The 21,662-nt window shown below is 37.5% G+C and overlaps 1 protein-coding gene across 1 annotated transcript; it reads right to left on the minus strand.

The window, feature by feature from the left end:
- Nucleotides 285-19,885, minus strand: LOC109835606 (polyadenylate-binding protein 8-like; the record flags this gene model as incomplete). Its single annotated transcript, XM_020403578.1, is given in 14 exon segments — nt 285-494; nt 560-707; nt 710-763; nt 8,417-8,564; nt 8,881-8,942; nt 9,018-9,200; nt 10,037-10,171; nt 16,184-16,273; nt 16,347-16,424; nt 16,523-16,707; nt 16,710-16,947; nt 16,950-17,183; nt 17,249-17,367; nt 19,843-19,885. Coding segments are annotated over 14 exon segments (1,794 nt in total), but the record flags the coding sequence as incomplete, so codon positions are not given.

A 21,662-nucleotide genomic window follows, 5' to 3' on the forward strand; every position in this document is an offset into this window, starting at 1 on the left:
TAGTCGGGGTTGCCAACCCCGACTGTTTAGGAAGGTGATTAAGCTGTTAATTACAAAATCGGGTCGGTTTTGATAAATAAAAAAAAACGGGTCGGTTTTAAGAAAAAAAATTTGGAGTGGGTCTGTTTTGAAAAATTCTTCTTTGCAAAATAAATGATCAGCAGTACTCAGCAGCAATTCGGTCCTCCACCCAACAAGTTAACAGATCATATTAGCAACTTCAACCGCTTGCTACTGCGTTAACTTGAAACCTGGAGAGGAGGAGATCCAAAGAGATTCAATAGTTAAATGAACAAGAAAGTTACACTAATATGACAAAAAAATTAGTGCACCCGTACTAAAGATAACCACCAGCAATGGCACAACAAACCTCAAGCAAAACGGAGACGTTTCAAAAATCACTTCATCTAGCCTCACCTACAACTCAACTAAGGAAAAAACCAAACAGACACAGGATTCGTCATTCAGAGACGGTGAAGCCAACCGACTGTGAAGTGGATTAGCCGGCGGCTGCTGCTGGATTCGTCATTCAGAGACGGTGAAGCCAACCGACTGTGAAGTGGATTAGCCGGCGGCTGCTGCTGCTGAGCGACATTTCTCAAGACTTCCATGGCCTCAATCACTTTCGCTTTCAAAGATGCTGGAGACTGCAATAGGTGCAAGACTTCGGTCTGGTCCATCTCCAAGAGCATCGCGGTCACTTTAGCAGAGCATAATCGGGCTCTAGCTGCATCACCAGAGGGTATAGACTTTCACCAAGCATCTGAAAACAAGCCAGGGATAGACATGGTTAAAAAAAAAGTTCACTGTATCCATAAGGTGTTGAAAATATATGATTAAGTTACGGAAAATCTCGCTAAGATTTGCCTAATAACAGAAAACTCTTTTAAGATTTCAAAACTGACAATTTGACTGCTTCCATTTCAATTTCTAGAAAATTAACTGAGGCAAAAACTAAGATCATTGAATATTACAATTATATTTGCTCCTACATAAATAAGTGTTAGAATTAATATAAAACTATAATTCTTGATCCTCACTATAATTTCGGAGTTTTGGTGTAATGGTTAGGGGGGGTTAGTCACATAGAACTTAAATCTGGAACTGGGATAATCTGTGGGATAAAATTTTAAGGTGTTAGTCACATAGAATTAGGAAATGAGATTTTTTTTATAGTGTTAGTCAAGTAGAACTTTTGTAGAACTAGAACTGTATTATTTTTTTGGTGCGTTAGTCAAGTAGAATTCTACTTGAATTAGAATTGGGATAATTTGTTATAATTATCCCACTAATTATACTACCTATATATATAGCCATAAGTTCCCCTCTCAAAAATTATCCTACCCATTGAGAAGAACCAATTGGGGGAAAAATTGAAGCGGTGCTTCCGCCTCCCTCCCTCCCGAAAAATTTCTCCGCCTCTCTTCTCTCCGATCCTCTTCCCTTCCCAGTGCGTCGTCTCCGCCGTGTCATCTTCTCCGACTTCATCAACTTCTCCTGCGCCGTCCACGAGATCAGGTATATAACTTCAGTTCTTTGGATTTTAAACAAAGTTGATGATCTATGTGGAACTGAAATTATTAATGTGACTTTCAAAATAAATTCTGATGTTATCAGTCCGATTAAATTAGGCAGTTTTAGGGATTTTATGTTTGGATGTAAGCAATTGGACTATGGCGGTGATTTCATTAGGCTTGATCGATGTTGGACGAGATTCATAAATCAGGAAAAGATTAGAATAGGTAAATGTGTTCTTATCAATGGACCACATGGGGTAATTACTCACCGATTTACCAAAAAAAAAGGAGGAGGAGGAGGAGGAGGAGAATAGCTAAAAGGAGTTGTAGTACAAACTTGACAAGCAAAAAGAGTGGATTAATGCATTAAAAATTTTCTTACATGTGGCAATTATACTTAGAAGATTTTTAGATTGCACCCTGAGATATATTATTGTACCATGAGAGGCATGCTTGGATAATTTGTAAGCGACCAGGACACCTGTGACCATCACAAACATCGAATCAAATGTTTCAACCTTTAACTTCCTCTCTTAATAATTAGTTTCTTGCATATCCAAACTACTTTTTTCTATTCTTGGACAATGTTATTTATACCTGCAACACATCAATCTCAGGCCCCAAAGTACAATGAGTTAGCTGAATAATACCTAATACTTTCAACTACCCATGAATTAAGAAATCAATGTGAAAGCGTGCACATCTTGGCTCTGGCGCAAATTATATTTTCAATTTTCCCCAGTTGCAGATTCATACAAGACGCAGACTTTAATAAGGCCCAAATTAGGGTGCTCTACTTCAAGCAACAAAAACATTCTAAATTACCAGTAACTCGATCAATCCTTGAACCTAAATGCGAAGCTTCAAGATTAACCAGCAACTAAGGGCCAATAGCTTTCTCAAATCAAAATGTATGAAAATTTCATTTCTTTTAGTTCTCTAATGACCTATACTTGTACTTTGACCTACCCATGGATTCCGAATTCACTGCACAAATGTACACAAGCTTTTTTTATTTTTGTCTCAGGTTCGCATCTCAATTTGTTTGTCCAAAACAGAGAACACATTTCCATTAGAAACATAACAAATTATAGAAGACATTGGCTTGGATTGCTGCATATTTTTTTTATATATGTGCACATTTGTCATTGTCAAGCTAACAAATGAAATAGCTATATAACAAAAGTGTAACTGGCAAGACCAGCAAAACCTCTCTACAGGTCTATAGCATTGCAGAAGATAAATGAGTGACTTTTTTTGGGGTGGGGGGTGGGGTGGAGGGGTGGGGGGATATACTTGGCAGAACTTCGTTCTTTGCATATTTCTCACGTAATTGGTTGACAAATGTATAGTATGGACGCCAGCCACTAGGGTCTTCATCTGTGTTCACATTATTATTATATATGTGCTTGTTCTTTTTATATCAGATGCATTTATATTTTAATCCAATTCCATATTTGAGATTATGAAAAGTTATTTTTGAATTTGTTATAGGATGGACATAAGATCACAGAGTCAAAATCAAGAAGAAATATTTCGAGGTCAAGAAAGTGAGGGACAGAAAAAAGCAAGGATGGATTATATGTGGGGGGTGGGGTGGGGGGTGGAGGGGTGGGGGGATATACTTGGCAGAACTTCGTTCTTTGCATATTTCTCACGTAATTGGTTGACAAATGTATAGTATGGACGCCAGCCACTAGGGTCTTCATCTGTGTTCACATTATTATTATATATGTGCTTGTTCTTTTTATATCAGATGCATTTATATTTTAATCCAATTCCATATTTGAGATTATGAAAAGTTATTTTTGAATTTGTTATAGGATGGACATAAGATCACAGAGTCAAAATCAAGAAGAAATATTTCGAGGTCAAGAAAGTGAGGGACAGAAAAAAGCAAGGATGGATTATATGATATGGACTGAAGCAGAGGCTAATGAATTGCTTAGACTGTTAGTAGAGGAAGTTAAGAATGGAAATAAACAAGCAAATGACAGTTTTAAAAAGCATGTGATTATGAGGAATGTGATACCCCCTCTGGTTGAAAAATTTAGAAAAGATTTTAGATATAATCATGTAATGAACAAGATAAAGCAATGGAAGAGAAAGATTGCACCTGTTGAGATCCTGATGAAAAATAACTCTGGTTTTGGTTGGGACCCTAGCACACAGAAATTTACTTGTCCCGACGAAGTGTGGAATGGCATTTTAGAGGTTGGTTTATGTCATATTATTTCCATATTCTCTCTCTCTCTCTCTCTCTTTCGTATGTCATGTTTTAGGCACGTCCAAATACTCCAAATCTCAAGGATAAACTTTTTGAGAATTTTGAGGATATACTTATGGTATGCGGAGACCATGGTGCTTCTGACAGAGGAGCTATAGGTTTAGGTCCTGATGGCTTGGATGAAGCACGCTTAGAGGAAGTGGTTGGGGAGGGCATACTTGGTGCTGATGCTGAGATGGAATCTCCGGATGGAGGAAATGCTACTGTAGATATGCAACATGCTACCACCGTTCCCACTGATAATGTGTCATTATCTGGTTCTGGACCATCCACTCTGAATAATGGTAAACGAAGGCGTAGGTCAATTGGTACTGCAGGCACGTCCTCTGCATCTTTCCAGTTATCGTTGCAAGAGGTAGGAGAGGGAGTTGTTACTGTAGGTAAAGCTTTTCACGAGTTAGTTGATGAGTTGATGAAGATAAGAAAAGGTCGGAATAAAGAATGGGTTGATGCTGTTATGTCTACTTCTGAATTGACTAAGCCACAAAAATGGAATATCCTCAGTGACAATATCTCACAGGACATGAAGGATGCATTTATTGACATGGATGCAAAAGACCGCTATGAGTTTCTACATTTTAGGTTGACTGGTGAGATAATGAATGATGGTAATGATGGGACTCAAGCCAATTCTGATCCAAATGGTGAACATTATGATTCTGATTTCTTTGAAGATGTTTAGAGGCAATAATTTATCAGTTTAGGATCTTTCTATGTTTTTAAAGATTTGTTATGGTGTTAGGATTATGAGGAATTTCATATTGTCAAACTATTTTTCATTGAATAGGTGGAACTTGGGATAATGTCATGTTTTTTTTAGAATGTGATATGCTTTTGTTTTTTTTGTTTATATTATGTTCTTATGTTATTTGACTTGTCAGCTATCTTAGTTTGGTGCATTTAATGGATAAAATTTCTATATGTATCATCCCAACAAATGATTCTTGTATGTTGTGTAGATGAGAGTAGTGCAATTTTATGTTTTCTTCTATTTTTCAATAGTTTGGTGATTAACGGTTAGCATACAGGTCAATATTTTTTAATTGATTGCTACTTTGTGATCGGTCCCATTGTGTGCTAATAATAGAGTGCTTTATTTATTTCCTATGCACATAAGTTTCAAGTAAAGTGATTATATTTCATTGGTTATATTATTTAATAGGATGGAGGAAGATCAAAATTTGCCCATTTTATATTTTCATCATGAAGACTTCGATGATAATCTTTTGATTCGCATAATCGAATTAGCTGCTGAGGCTGCAGATCTGATCACAAAGATATCTGGACTTCTATCACAGGAGTTCATAGCAAATACGCTTAATTTTCGAAGTCCTCGACGTGGTATTACAGATCTTAGTCTCACATACTTACAGTCCAAGATGGATAATCATCCACAGGATTTTCGTAAAATTTACCGCATGTACCCAGTTTGCTTCATGAAGTTATGCAATATCTTGAGAGAGCGGGGCCATATACAAGACACATACCACATTAGTGTTGAGGAGATGATTGCTATTTTTCTTCTCACGGTTAGTCAGAATCAACGATACTCTGTTGCAACTGATCTTCTCACGGTTAGTCAGAATCAACGATACTCTGTTGCAACTGATCGATTTGATCGTTCCAAATGGACCATAAGTGTATGTTTCAATAAAGCATTACAGGCCTTGGTAACTTTAGCATCATGCTTGATGGCATCACCCTATACTGATCCACCTGATAAGGTTAAATCAGAATCTCGCTTTTGGCCTTATTTCAAGGTAATTCTTATTGCTTTAGATTTTACACACACGCAGACACACATGCGTGCGCGCCCACACACACATCACTTGAGATAGTCTGACACATTAATTATTCAGGACTGTATCGGTGCAATAGATGGGACTCATATACCGTGCATGGTGTATAACATAGATCAGACGCCCTATCGAAATAGACATGGTTTTCTCTCAGAACGTCTTGGCAGCTTGCACATTTGATCTCAAATTCATTTATGTCTTAGCTGGGTGGAAGGGTTCTGCTAATGATGCAAGAGTCTTGAAGGATGCAATGAGTAGACCTTATGGACTTCCACTTCCACAGAGTAATAATCTTTTTTATAATATTTTTTCTATCAATTAAAGAAGCTTTTTTTAGTTTTATAATATTTTTTTCTCATTCTTATTTTTATTCTTGTTTGCAGATAAATTTTATCTAGTTGACTGCGGCTATCCAAATAGGCTACAATTTCTTGCTCCATACCGAGGTCAAAGGTACCATCTTTCAGAGTTCGGTCATGCTAATAATCGGCAACGACCACGAAATTCAAAAGAAGTTTTCAATCATCGGCATGCGTCTCTTAGAAATTGTGTCGAGTGTATCTTTGGAGTTTTTAAGTCTAGATTCACTATTTTCAAGAGCCAACCTCCAGGTTTTCCATATGCCACACAAATAAAGATGTTCGTTGCATGCGTCGGATTGCATAACTTTTTAAGATTAGAGAATACAAATGATGACCAAGGTTTTAAATATCGGATATCGGGTAAATATCGGATGGCCAAAATTCATATCGGATTGCGGATATCGGGGAAATATCGGAGATATGTGGTAAATATCGGAATGCCATAATGAATGTTTATATACATAGTATAATGCATTAAAATGTAATCTCAACATATGTAATGAAATTTAAACATACAAAATATGAATAATATATGTTTAGGATCACTAATCAACTTTCTAAAACAAACTAAAGTGCAAAACAACATTGCAATATTCGATCTGCTTTTTTTAGGGCAAAATGTCATTTGATATAATGGGAAAATCTTGATCTCACCCAAAAATTCCAAACACGGTATATTATTTTGCAGCAAGCTATATAAAAAGATATATTGGTCCACATATCGGCTAATATATCGGCCATATCGGGGTTTTATCACTCAAAATAGTCAAAAAACGGTAAAGGATATTTAAAGACCATATCGGTTGCGGCAAGCCCTGTAAAAGGATATATCGGGGGATATATCGGGCCATGTCGGGGATATTTAAAACAATGATGATGACTTCGACATTTATGATCTTCCACTAGAAGCTCCACGAAATATTGCTGATGCGGATGATGACTCCGATGAAGAAGATGAGTTACAGACTTAACAGACTCAACGAGCAGCTGCAGGAGCTTGGAGAAATTCTATGGCAGAGGCCATGTGGGATGATGGAAGTCGAGTCACTCTAGGGATTTAGATTTTTATTTAGTTGTAAAATATTTTATTATTTGAGATGAATAGTGATGTTTTATTACATTATATTTTATAGTTATTACTAGACTAATCAATTGCTTATCAATCTTATATTTATTTTAATACACAATTATTAACAATAATAATTTATACCCACCATTACTCCACCAAATTATCCTACCAAATTATCACACTTCATAAAATTATCCACCATTATCCTACTAAATTATCCTATCAAATTATCCCACTTCAAGAATTATCCATCATTGTTCCACTAAATTATCCCAGTGTCAAAAAATTATCCCACTTTAGCAATTATCTCAGTTCTACTTAAAAAGTTCAATGTGACTAACCCCCCTTAGAGGAACCAAATTTAAGATGGTATCAGAGCAACCCAGGTTCAAATCCCACCGACCACGAACTAAATGCGGATTTACTAAAAATTGGCACCGCTACGTGAGTCCAGGTTTCGACCCATAAAAAAAGGCGCTCGACCTGCGGGGCATGTTAGAATTAATATAAAACTATAATCCTTGATCCTCACCATAACTTCAGAGTTTTGATGTAATGGTTAGAGGAACTGAATTTAAGAATAAGCATAGGATTTTATATTAAAAAATTGATTATAACATCCAAAAATTTGACATTATTTCACAAGAAATTTAAGATGAGGGAGCTTAATTGTCTCTATTAAAACCTCAGAGGGGTTTTCTCTAAAGAATTTTTTTTATAAGGACTCAAGGATTTTCAGTCATTCCTACAAACCATAGGGATTTTTTTTAATTTACCAAAAAATATCTATTTAGAATCTTCTTGAACTAAAAGCGGCTAAATTACCACATTGGTATTTTTGTTGGACCCTTCTTTCCAATATGGTATTTCTTCTTTCACTCGCGCCATATACAGTATCAATAACAAACCAATATGGCTAATTTTTTCTAATACTAAATATACCAATTTGGTTATTTTCCTATATAAAATAATACCAAATTGATGTCAAATATTGATATTAATACCCATAATGTCGCAAGTGTAAGGAGAAAAAAAAACCATATTAAAACTATGGTCCTACTAAAAATACCAATCTCGTAATTTAGCCAACAAACATCATTGAATATAACAATCGCATATGCTACTACATAAACAAACACGACTATAATATTAAAAGTTGATGATTACATCCAAAAAATTATGATTACTTGACTAGAAATAAAAAATGAGGGAGGTGAAATCTTTCTTTTAAAACCTCAATAGGCAGTTTGTCATTTCTACTAACCATAGGTTTCTTTTTTTTTTTTCCTTTTCTTTTTGGGTTAATTTACCCACAACTAGAAAAATATTTTGAAGCATGTATGACCTAAGAAGCGGGAGTTACTAATCAGGAAGACTGATACCGTTATCTGCTGATCAGGAGAAGCATTTGCAAGCGCTGAAGCCAGGGGCTGGTGTTCTCTGTCATGATTAGGGATGGAGGAGAAACTTCCACCCTGCATGGGAGCAACAGGCATACTGCGAGCCTGAGGATAACCGTATGGGCGTCCTCTAGTAGGCCATCATCTGCAACAGAAGTCATTTAATTATGTAACAGTGATGTACTGTTCCTCAGCTAAAATTACTATGCAAACTAGGTGAAAGTATTTTTTTTAAAATTGACGTAGGAATCAAACTACATCAAAACATTAACAGTAAATTATATTATATCGAAGCAAAAATCCTATTGTAATGATAATGGAAAGAACAGCAAATAGCATATAACTAAAAATCACCCATACAAAAGTCAAATATACTGATGAATAAAAATGCCTCTGGTGATGCACATCAAGAGTTTTGCAGAAAAGGAGAACATCACTAAGGGAACATAACTTCCCACTTGCTACTGCTCGTGCAATCCATGTATATCGGAACCACAAAAGTGCTATACTGGTTCAATTAGATATAGAACAAAGTACAGAAAAACTGAAGAAAACCAAGAAATTGATGATGATGAAGACAAACCTGATGTGGGAGAAAATGCATGGGCTGCTGCATTAATTGTCCAGGATCCTGCCCACCATGATGACCTACAGGGCGTTGAGCCTGCTGCTGACTTCCTTGATGAACTAACAGCATAAACAAATTTGGCATTGGACCCCCTGCAGGCCTCATTCCAGGAACAACTTGTGGGTAACCAAATCCAGGCTGTAAGAATGAGCTATTTGTAATTTCGTAAAATATGTTCAGTCCAATGAAGTTAATGAATCATAAGACACTTTTTATATATCTTCACTCTAGCCTGGCGCATGTAAAAATTAATAACTTTTCATTCATAGTACAAAATACCATGCTCATCAATAATAACTTTAGCAACTGTGTTTAAACGCTTCTACAACACAATGTAAGTATTTACGACAGTGCCTAAAACCTTGCCCAACAGGGAAGAAGGGTATTCATATAAAAGCTACTTCTCAGACTAGTGCAGATGATACTTAAGATGTCATATTAAGCAAGTAATAAAAGTCTATCTCCCGAATACAGGACCCTAATAACAAAGGAAGAACAAGATAGCTATTATAAAACCTTGAAGTGAAACTAGAGTTCAGATGTCAGCACCTGTTGCTCCAGTCTGGATAGAAGTTCTCAGGTCATCATCATTATGCAAGATAATTGAGTGTTTTATCTTAAACCCCAACATCCTACCAATGACTAAGGAGTAACTGATGATTTCAATACCACAGAATGAATTTGCAATACCTTTAAGGATGTAAACTCCTTCGTATCCACAGTAACAAATGGGGTAAAAAATATTATTGACAAAGACCAGGAAAACTTAATTAAACAGAGAGAAACTGAACCTTCAAGTTTGACATTGGACATTCTGAGCAAAATCAGCATTTCAATAATAATTAAAATATCAAAGTCATTCGCATTTTCCATCCTACCCCTTAAGTTTAACAGTTCATACATTTAAAAATTAAGAAGAAGATGAAATATTAAGTTCTTTCAGTTGCCCTCTCATGTATGAAACCAATTGTTACCTGTGGAGGTATGAGAGCAGGTGGGGCTTGAGCATAGAAAAGCTGTTGTCCAAGAGCAGGAGCACCTGGAGGGAACATATGCATGCGAGGCATTGCAGTAGGTGACGCTCCTGGTCCCATTTGAAAAAACTGTGCCTAAAGGTCAAAAAACTGCTTTAAGAATGAATACTGAGCAAACAAAAGTAATCAAAATGCCCAAATCTAAATGAAGAGAGCTGATGCACTTGTTACACTAACTGCTGAATAAGTTGTTCAATGAAAAGGGAAAATATTGCATTATTTCTGTTAACATATAGAATAACCTACTCTTTTGTATATACTTTTAGTCCCACATTGCCTGGGAAGTTGCATCACATACCTCCGTAGTCTGTACTTATTGGGTTACTTATGTTAACATATAGATAACCTACCCTTTTGTACATGCTTTTAGTCCCGCATTGGCTGGAAAGTTACATCACATCCCTCTGCAGTCAGTACTTCCATATAGTACCCATAGTATAATAAGAATATTCATCAAGTATCCTCAATGCTCAAGCTTGAGAAGCTACACCACACACCTCTGTTGTACATAATACCTTCAGTATAATGAGAATAATCATCAATTTCTTTCGATCCACTACACTTAATATGCAATAAGAGTCCTCCATCATCAAATAATCTCAGCCCTCCATCCCCAAAATCAAATCCTAGCTCCTCCCAAATTCTAGGCATCATCTCCCTGCACAGCAGGCTATGAGCATTGCCATCTAACCCTACGCCTTTGCACCCCCCCCCCCCAAAAAAAAACAATAAAATAAAAAATCCCCTCCTCACAAGCCCCTTCCTCTGCTCCACCCTGCTACCCTATGGTCCCCTCCCTATCTTCCTTATAGCGCACCTTCCAAACCCTCCACATGACCTCCATCACCCGCAAACCCCCTCCCACCTCTCCACCAGCAAATCCCTCCTACCATACATCAGAACCCTGGTATGTGTGACCACTGGCAACTGCACCTCCTGCTGCCATCGATCATCATCATGGCTACACATGAGATGCACCTACACCAGCACGCTATCAATGTAACTTGATGGAGACAACTACTGCATCTGGGCTTATACTCTTTGCATCATCCTCCACAATCATCGTCTCTAGCACCCAAATAGCATCATACCGGGCCTCGTTCTGATACCAAATAGAGGGATCCAACTAGAGATGTTGTTACTCTGGCATTCCACAAGGTCACCACAACAACCTGGATCAATGATGAAGATTGAACAACCACGACCATCGTCCAATCTGCCTCGCCAACAATCTGTTCAGCTGCGCAGCGGCTCTGAGCATTGCCATCTACCCCTACCGCCCTCTGCACACCCACCCACCCCTCCCACAAGAAAACCCAAAAAAATAAAAGATCCCCTCCTCACAAGCCCCTTCCTCCGCTCCGCCCTGCTGCCCTCTGGTCCCCTCCCTATCTTCCTTTAGCCCACCTCCCAAACCCTTCACCCACACGGCCTCCATCACCCGCAAACCTCCTTCCCACCTCTCCACCAGCAAATCCCTCCTACCATACGTCAGAACCCTGGTCTGTGCGACCACTGCCAACTGCACCTCCTGCCACCATCGATCATCATCATGGCTACACGAGATGCATCTACACTAACACGCTATCAATGTAACTTGATGGAGACAAATACTGCATCACAACAACCTGGATCAATGATGAAGATCGAGCAATCACAACCATCGTCCAATCTGTCTCCCCAACAATCTGTTCAACTCAAGCACTATGACTCTGCAGCTTCCCTCTGACAATACCTCAAGCACTTCTACAGAATGCGATGACGCCCACAAATTCCTACTCTACCGGGAGGTGCCCATGGCTACAAAAGATGATTGCTCTATCCGAGAATTCTACACCTACCACTTCGACCTCTAAAAGCAATACTCCACCCTTATGCACATACTCTCCGATCCTGCCTCCAAGAACATTTACCACAACACCAAAGATTGTCAGCACCTGTATCAGTTCCTAATGAAAATTTGACTAGAATTTAATTATGCCCACAGCCAACTCATATAAAAATCTCCCCGGCCTACCTTATTGATAGTTGTAACTGAACTTCGGGCCGAAGAACACCTTCAGCAAACTACCCTCACCGCAAATTCTGGCTTAGTTCTTACCCCCTTTGGTCCACTACCTCCACATGGCCCCTTCCCTTGCACAACAACACAATTCCAGTCACCGACTCCTCAGGTCAAGTAATAGCAGCCTAGACCACCACCTCCACACAAGAAGTGGTGCAACTACCCCCAAGCATTGAGCAATCCCACAAACAAATGCCCTCTACTACGCAACCTGAGATGCCCTGTCACACCCCAGGCGCACGAGCCCATCAGCTTGACGCTAGGTTACCCGGACACTTCATCTAGTCTTTGGTATCCATGTCCAACACTTCTTGTAACTATGTCCATGCCAACGAACCCACGTTAAACAAGGAGGTCCATTCTCCTCTGTTGTAAAACATTGATCATTAGTTTTTTATAAGCCAATCTTATAAATACAAACAACCCCTCGTCGGAAAGTCAATTTTTTACACCCCAACAGTGCTTAGATACATATCCTTGGAGGCGCGGTTGGGGAATATAGGGCTTAAAGGCAATCAGTCGCTCCCAGAGGTCAAAGAGTTAGGTGCAGATTTTTCAATTGAAGACATCGCCTTGTGTTGCTATGGACATCTCCTAGTACAATTTAAACTCATTAGCGACATCATATTGTGAGTAGAAGCGCTTGAGGTTTTCCAAAGAAAAGATACAAAGTCGAAGCGTTCGGATTGAAAAGGATTGTTATGGAGATGGATTGGATGATGGTCGTGACTACTCAATTTTCATCATAAATCCAAGTTGTCGTGATGACCTTGCAGGAGTTAAGGCAGAGGCATATCTAGTTGGGTCCCATATATTAGGTGGTAGAATAGGACCGTCGTGGTGCTATCTAGATGTCTCCAAGGACAACAGCTGCAGAGGATGACGCGAAGTGTAAGCCCGGACGTGGCGGTTATCTTCATCAAGTCTAGCGTTGATAGCATATTGGTAAAAGGGTTCACCTCCTGTGTAGCCATGATGATGTCAATCGGGGGAAAGGAAGGTGCAGTAGAGTGGTGGCTGGGCAAAGTACTAATGTATGGTATGAAGGGATCTATGGGTGGAGAGGGAGGAGGGGGTTCGCGGGTGATGGGGGATTAGGTGGTGGAAAGATCTTAAGAGGGGTGAGGAAGTGGGCCTGCAGATTAGAGGGAAGTAGGGTCTGCAAGTAGAATGATCTGGGATAGGAGAGGTGGGTGGGAAAAAAGGCAGCGGGGTAGGGCAATGAGGCAGCAAGTGTTGCATAGAAGAAGCAGTGAGGGGAAGGGCTGGCAAGGCAATGGGTTGGATTCGCACAGAAGGCAAAGCGGAGTAGAGCGAATGTGTCAAAGCCGCTGACAGGATGGTGACGACTAGATTTTGGGAGGATGCCAGGGTTTGAGTTTTTAGAAATAAGAGGGCTAGAACTATTTGAGGATGGATGGCTCTAACACCATGTTAAGCATAGAACATTGAGAGAATATAATAATTATTCTCATTACACTAAGGGTACAAGTATAGAGATACATGATGTAGCTTCCAAAAGCATTGTGGAACTGATGACACCCGATGTGGCCATCTTATAAGAAGCCTCGTCTACATCACCATCACAAGATCCAATATCTCACATGCTGTTCACATGCTAAGCCAGTTCATTTTCGCACCCTGCTTACTCCACTACTCAGAAGCATAGAGCTACTTTCAGCTACATGATTATCTTGATTTTCTTATTCTTCTCTGCCTCCTTCAAACTAGAACTATGAGACTATATTGACGCAAAATGGGCAGGCAACATCATCAATTGTTGATCCACCACTGATTATTGCAATACAAATTGCATATTTTTGGACGAGTCTAATCTCCTGGAACAAGAATTCTTTCGCTCTAGTGATGAATCCGAGTCTCGATCCATGACATCCACCACCGCGGAGATCGTTTGCCTCTGACGTCTTCTATGGAGTCCACTCTCCCACTGCGACCCATCTTCACTACAACAACATGAGGACCATTAAAATTGCAAGCAACACTATTTCATGAATGGGTCAAGCACATTGAAATAGTCTGTCATTTCACCCATCATCGTCTCCTAACTAGCACGATCTCCCTTTCCCATAAGAGCACTAATCTTCAGATAGCATACTTTATCAAAAAGGCTCACACAACATAGCAACATTTTTTCTTCTCGGCAAACTACTTATGACTTACTCAAATCTAGTTTGAGGGGAGAGTTAACATAGAGAATATCATCCTCTTTTGTATACGCTTTTAGCCAACGTTTTAGAAAGCGCTTGGCGCTTCTGAGCCCCGAATCAAGCGCTAGAACCCTAGGCAAACGCTTTAGCAATATGTAGGTGTTTTTAGCATTAAGAAGGGAAGAATTCAAAACCATATCCTCGTAATTTACCTAAAATGAATTTACGTATAGAGTTTTGACAAAACTATTTTGACTTGGCTTATTCTCTTCATCCGTTACTATGGCTAAGCGAGAAATATGTCCCTTCTTGATGTGGCGCAATCCACATCAAGCATCCAATGCTTCCCTAGGTGCTCCCAAGACCTAGGGAGACAGATTAAGTACCGATTAGGCATAGGCAAGTGCCTACGCGAGCATCTAGGCACTTTTTTAAAACAATGTTTTATATCCCACATTGCTCGGAAAGCTACATCACATACCTCTGTACTTGCATATAATACCCTTAGTATGATGAGAATAGTTATCAGGTTCTCTCAATGCTCTATATTTAACAATTTCAATATCAGTCCCTCAAATCTTTAACATTTGATATTAGTCCCCCAAATCTTTTAACTATTTGAAATTAGTCCCCCTAATTAGTAGTTGTTTGCTTTGGGATGGAATTCTATTTTAACTTTAACTAAGTTAGGGGACTGATTTCAACTCACTTATAAGATTTGGGGGGATTAATTTCGGTATATGAAAATTTGGGTGACTAATTTCAAAACACTTAAAAACATTATACGGACTAATTTCAAAATATGAAGATTTGGGACTAATTTCAAACCCACAAATATTTACCAAAGATCATAATAAATGCACCTCAAAATTAAATTAAAGTGAACAAATGAAAGGCAGAAGAATACCAACTTCAAATGATAGATTAATATTAGGGATACAACTAAATACAACATACTGAATGGTCAAAGAAAGGCCACTTGAAAAAGTACCGATATATAAGAACAAGTTCACTAGATTAAGTCCTTGTTGCTCCATCAACTATAATCCCCACTTATTCTAACTGACAAATGCATTTACTCCTTTGTACACATGCCTAAAACTCATAGAGGCCCCACTAATATCTATAGTTCTTCAAAGAAAAAACTTGGTCAATTCTATTGTTATAGCTTTCTCATATACAGGTTGTACTTATCGACAAGTCATGTTCATGTACAAAACCCCTTTTCATGGAAGAAGATAGATGGAGAATGGGTTATCAAACTTAAATAATATTATATTTCTATGGATACTTAACAAACAAAACTTCTTCTAAATATGATGTAACAGAGAAATTTATATCAAGTAATCAAATATACTGCTGAGAGAAATTATCAAACATCTGAACAAAGATTGGAATCTTGGACATAGACAATTGTACTCACATAAAAGAAACAGAGATACAAAAGAAAAACTCATAAAGACTGCATGCAAAGAAACTAGAAAATTTAGAAGATAACATATCGCAGGTTTAAAGAACCAGAACTACTATGGAACTAAACGTATTAGTATGTGCACAAAACAGCTACTCGCAGAAGAAGATTAAACCTTTCTAGAGCATGTAACTTTAAAGAGAACAAAAGATTGTCCAATTTCTAGTTAAATGGGACAAATAAAAGCTAAGATGAGCTTTATAAATGCTAAGATCAAACACTCTTATTTGAGCACTAATTGCCACTACTGGCAATATTACTTAAGAAATTAAGTGAAAGAACAACAAACCTTTTCTCTACTATAATCACAATTGAATTACTCATGATGTTTTACTTCATTATATGTGCGCAGGCATGAAGAAAAAATTAGTTATTAAAAGTACCTGCAACCTAGCTTTTCTATCTTCTTTTCGTTGTGCATGTGCAACATAAAGAGGCTTGCCACTAACCATTTTACCATTCATTTCAGCCAGCTACAAAAAAGTTAGAAATATAAGAATCTACCAGTAATCAGCTTTCAAATGCTAAATCAATATACAAACTCACCGGTCGAGATGACTCTTCAGCCGTTAAGAAAGAAACAAATCCAGATCCTTTGCTTACACAGCTAGGCTCCTGCATAATCTGCATGTTAGTAGTATACATACTTATCTTGACCTTACCCAGGTACGAAGTATGGTTGCACCTGAGTAAGCGTACTGATTGATACAAGAGAAAATTACCTTGCACGATGTAATCGTGCCGAACACAGAGAACATTTCTCTCAACTTCTCATCTCCAATACTATCATCTAAATTCTTCAAATGCAAGTTAAACCCTTGATATTTGTCAGCTAATTCTTTCATACCTTGCTCAAATCTCCCTTTTAATTCTCTCGCACTTTCAGACTTCTTCAGTGCTTTTCCACATACCACTCCTGATCATCAAATTTCTTTCTATTAAGTTCCTTAACAGCTCTTGCAGCAGCATCTGGATTGAGAAAATCGACAAATCCAAAGCACTTTGATCTACCATCTTCCTCCCTCATCACTATTGTACTCGTAATTAGTCCAAATTCGCCAAAAACTTTTGACAAATCTTCTTCTGTTGAAGAATCCAAAAAATTCTTCAGAAAAACATTAGAAAACTTCTCCTTGCTTTCATTGTCTGCATTTCTCTTTCCCGCTTACGAAGGAAAGGCCCAACGTAAACCACCTTATCATTCAAAGCCATACCATTCAGCTTCTTGATAGCATCCTGTGCTGTCTCCTGCTGCTCAAAGTGCATATAACCATATCCCTTCGACTGCCCAGATGAATCCATGGCAACCTTGCACGAGATAACATTACCAAATGCTGAAAATGTGTCATGGAGCGCTTTATTGTCAATACTCTTGTCCAGGTTCTGCAAAAAACAATAATCAATTTCGAAATATGGCTTTACCCGAAATAAAAAACAACGCCCTGTACCTTGATAAAGATATTTGCTGCAGCACTTGTTCGGGTACTTGGATCGCGATTCGAGTACATTATTCGAACTGGCTTGTTGTTGAGAGGGGTAAAGTTGAGCATATCCGATGTCCTCGATGCTGTATAATAACATTAGAGAAAAGCAATTACTCTTAAATTTCTCCCAATTTTTCAAATATCAATGACTATCGCAGCAGTAACAATAATTACAAATCATAATTATATCCTAAAACTAATGATAGACTAGCAGTAAGAAAACAATCACTTGTACATCAAAGTCATAAATTTTGATGAACAACTAGCAACAAGAACAAGCAAATTCAATTCATATAATAAAATTCAAAACAAACACTTAATCTTCAATTAGCTCCTAAATTTTATAGTCACAAATCATTGATAGGGGTGGAAATGAACCGATTGCTTGAATTCAAATTTCGACATTTTTACCAAATTTGAATTCGGATTCGAATTCAGCTCGACTAGTATTTTCATACTTAAACTCAATTCGTTCTTATATTTTATTATTTGCTATGCATTCGCGAACATTTGTAAAAGCATCTGCTTTACCTCGAGCTTTTAAATGGCATGTTCCTGAGTTCAACTCCCCGTGCCTGCCATTTTGCTTCGGTACTCCAAAAATGGAGTTTTATTAATTTTTTAATTAAAAGAGAATGCACTTTTTTCTCCCATTTCTTCCTAGCTACTCAATACTTCATTCATCCGTCGTATGGCAACCACTTGCTGACAACAAATGATTAAATGCACAAATTACGTTATAGTTGAGAACTTGATCAACTTAATCAATGTTTTATTGAACTCATTTTTTCTCCAAATTCTTGTAATTTAAAATTTATTTTTCTCTAATCTGAAAATCTTCATCTTCATAATAGCTAATTAAGCTCTTTCGAAGAAAATCCAAGCCCCATATTTTAGTTTCCATATCTGTTTATTAAAACCTATCAGAGCTTTTCCTTTCATCCCTCGCCATTGGGAAAGAAAACATAGAAAATAGATGGGGGGAATTTTTAATATATGAGAAAATAAAAGGCTAAATAGGCCTGATGGTTTTGACTGAAGGAGCAAGACAAGAAATATGAATGATAAGGGAGGAAAAGTTAAATCTAGAATGGAACTTTTCTGATTCGAATATCAGTGGGATGAATCCGATGGGTAGTTGCTTGGTGAGTGGAAATATATCTAGAAGAAGAAGATGATGGAGAAACAAATTCTATAACCACCCCTGAAAGATAAAATAAATAAATAATAAAGTGACAGTGGAACTCTAAATAACCACTGCACCGCAAAAAAAAAGGGAAATTAGAGAGCTGTTTACTTGGAAATATGTACCATTCATGCCATCTGTACTCCAAAAATAATTTTAATTTTTTGGAGTATTGAAGCTGTCGGCTTATTTTATTTGGAGTTTTTCACTTCTACCCTCCACACTGCTATCAACCAAATCTCATAACTTTGCAAACTTTAAATGATGAATAGAGTTTGTAATAAATTAAATTTATGGACTAAAGGTGTAAGACATAAACAAATAGTTAATTATCAAACAAATTGAATATAAATCTGAGTACATTATATTAATTTATTAATCAACTAGTAAATTCTATTCGTCTATTGTTAAATGAACGACTGAATAGAATATAACTAATTACTTAAATGAATACTTAACGAACTATTTATTAATTAGTTGGTTCATTTCCACTTATTCATTGAACTTTTATAAACTAATGATAGACTAGCAAGAACAACCACCAATTTGTACATCAAATATCATAATTTTTCTAAAACCAATGAGCAACTAGCAAAAAGAACAAGAAAATTATGCAATACGAAGATCATAGTTTTATACAATAACTTTCAACAGGAAAGTAGTATTAAATTTTCCCCAAAATTCTAGAAACATTGTCCATCCTACCAACATCAGCAATCACAAATATAAAGATTTCATAAAACTAACAACATACTATACCCAAGAACAAACATTTGTACATGAAAAAATTGTAAATTTTCTAAAAGTAATTAACTACTAGCATAAACAACAAGGAAATCATTCATCAAATAAACTGTATTACACAGTAAAATTCAAAAAAGATCATTTAATCTTAAATTTGCCACGAAATTTTCTAGAACCGATGGCCATCATACAAACAGCACCAATTGCAAATTATAAATCCTAAATCTAAGGATAAACCAGCAACAGCAACAACCATAAATTTCCTAAGCGTAATTTCAGAAAACCACCTAACCTTTAAAAATTAGAGAAGACCACCTAAACTTTAGGGAGTTTCACCAAAAACTAACTTTGAGAAAACTTTCCAAAAGTTCCTCCTACTAAAACATCATTTTGAAAAAAATCTTTTTCTCACACCCCACCACCACCACACACACACACAAAAAAACAAAATCTTAGAATTCCCAAAGTTTAGGAGGTTTCTCTGAAATTTACCCGCGAATTCCAGAGAGGGTTTCTTGAAGCCTACTCATTTCCTAAATTAGATTAACGATTAACAACAACAAGATTCCAAGAAGAAGCAAAATCGCCCTGTAAAGAGATTTTCAAATGTAAAGAGAAAATTTTGCACCGTTCGCGGGATTGGTGAAATTGAGGGCAAGAAAAGATCCCCAACGTTAAGTGGACGTCAAACGGCGGAATGACCGCCTCCGTTGACCGGTGCTCTCACCGCCGCGCCCACCGCTGCCGACCTCGCCGCCGCCCCAGCCTCAACTCTTGAACTCCGGCCATTTGTTCTTTTTGACGCAATTCTTTTCAGAAAATGATGATATCAACACCGATAAAGGATGTATCTTTTTCGGTCGCTTTGGATTTTGAGAAATTAGGGGAAATGAGAAACCGCGCCCTGTAACGGCGAGCGAATCGATGCAGCTATGTCGATGGAGAGAACGCCTAGTGGAAATGAGAAACCTTAATTTTCATTTAGGGGCTGTTTGGTTATTTCCTAATTCTAAAAAACCAAAAAATAGAAATGCAAACTAAGAAAACTCAAAAAGTACAATTTCACACATTTCCATCCCTAAAACTCACCCACAATATCTAATAAAATATTATTTTTATCCAACAACTCTAAGGAGGGGTATTTAAGAAGGGAATTAACACTATAGCTACAGTGTTGATTTGTATTTATTGAGAGATCTTAAGTTTGAGATCTGCTCCAAGCTTTGTAATTTCTTGTTGATTAATAAAAAATTTATTGTGTGGCTCCCGAGGACGTAGGCAGTTGCCGAACCTCGTTAAATCTTGGTGTATTTTCTCTATATTGTGTTTCTGCTGTTTTAGGGGTTTCGGTGTAAAATCCCAACATTATTTTCCCTGGATAGATCTCCTGAGTGAATTTTTAAAAAAAACTAGTTTTTTTACCTTTGAGAGAGAATTATTTCTTGATAAATGCTCTCCCGAGAGTAAAAGAGTTAGAAAATGCTTATTGAATGAGTTTCCTTGCAAAAATAAAACTAAAAGGGTAATAAGTTCAAAATAAAGACACTATTTTCATTGCAAGCACTTGACACCTATTGCGAACTTACAATCCTCCACAATTTCAATCAATTATTGATGGACCAATGATGACGAGCGTATCCCCGTAATTCTTCTCCCCATGACCCAAAAATCTAATAGTCAATTAATGTCTCAATCTCTAGAAGAGCTCTCTCTCTCGCTCTCCTCCTCTCCATCACTAGCTTGAAAGCTCTGACTGACTCTGAATCACGCACGAGGCCTTGTCAGATGATTATTGTTATTTAAACATGAATGTCGACTGACTCTGAATCACGCACGAGGCCATTGTCAGATATTTATTTAGACTATCTCCAACAGGAGATATTTGGGGTTTATTTGCTCCAACGGGTGGCTTTCAAAGGGGGTGAAATGGAAAACCGGAGGCCAATGGGTGAAATTTTCACCTCCGGTTTTTCTCTCCGAGTGGGTCCCGCAACATTAAATCAACAATTAAAGAGAGCCATGTGTCAAGGCTTGATTGGTTGGGTTTTTTTGTTTTACTCCTAACTTTTAAATGATATTTTGGGAGATAAATACTAGGAATTAATTTATAATTTTTATATCAATAATTTTTATTTTTTCACCTCTATAAATAGAGATTAGTCTTGTGTAATTTGGAGACAAAAAAAAATCTGAGTTTTCAACACCTTATTCTCCTTCTCTTTGCTTTTGCTTCTATATTCTTCAAACATGATAGTGGAAGATGAAATAATGAGGGCGTGCATTATTTTACATAACATGATAGTGGAAGATGAACGAGATTCGTATTCGCGAAACTGGGAAAATATCGACTTTGAACCGTCAAACAATCCTAGCTCTTCCGCCTCTTCCAGTGTTCAAACAGACGTATTGCCTGAGTTTCAAGTCCATGTTCGAGACCGATCCGGATCG

The sequence above is a fragment of the Asparagus officinalis genome, chromosome 3, assembly GCF_001876935.1.
Source record: "Asparagus officinalis chromosome 3, Aspof.V1, whole genome shotgun sequence".
Lineage (NCBI taxonomy): Eukaryota > Viridiplantae > Streptophyta > Magnoliopsida > Asparagales > Asparagaceae > Asparagus > Asparagus officinalis.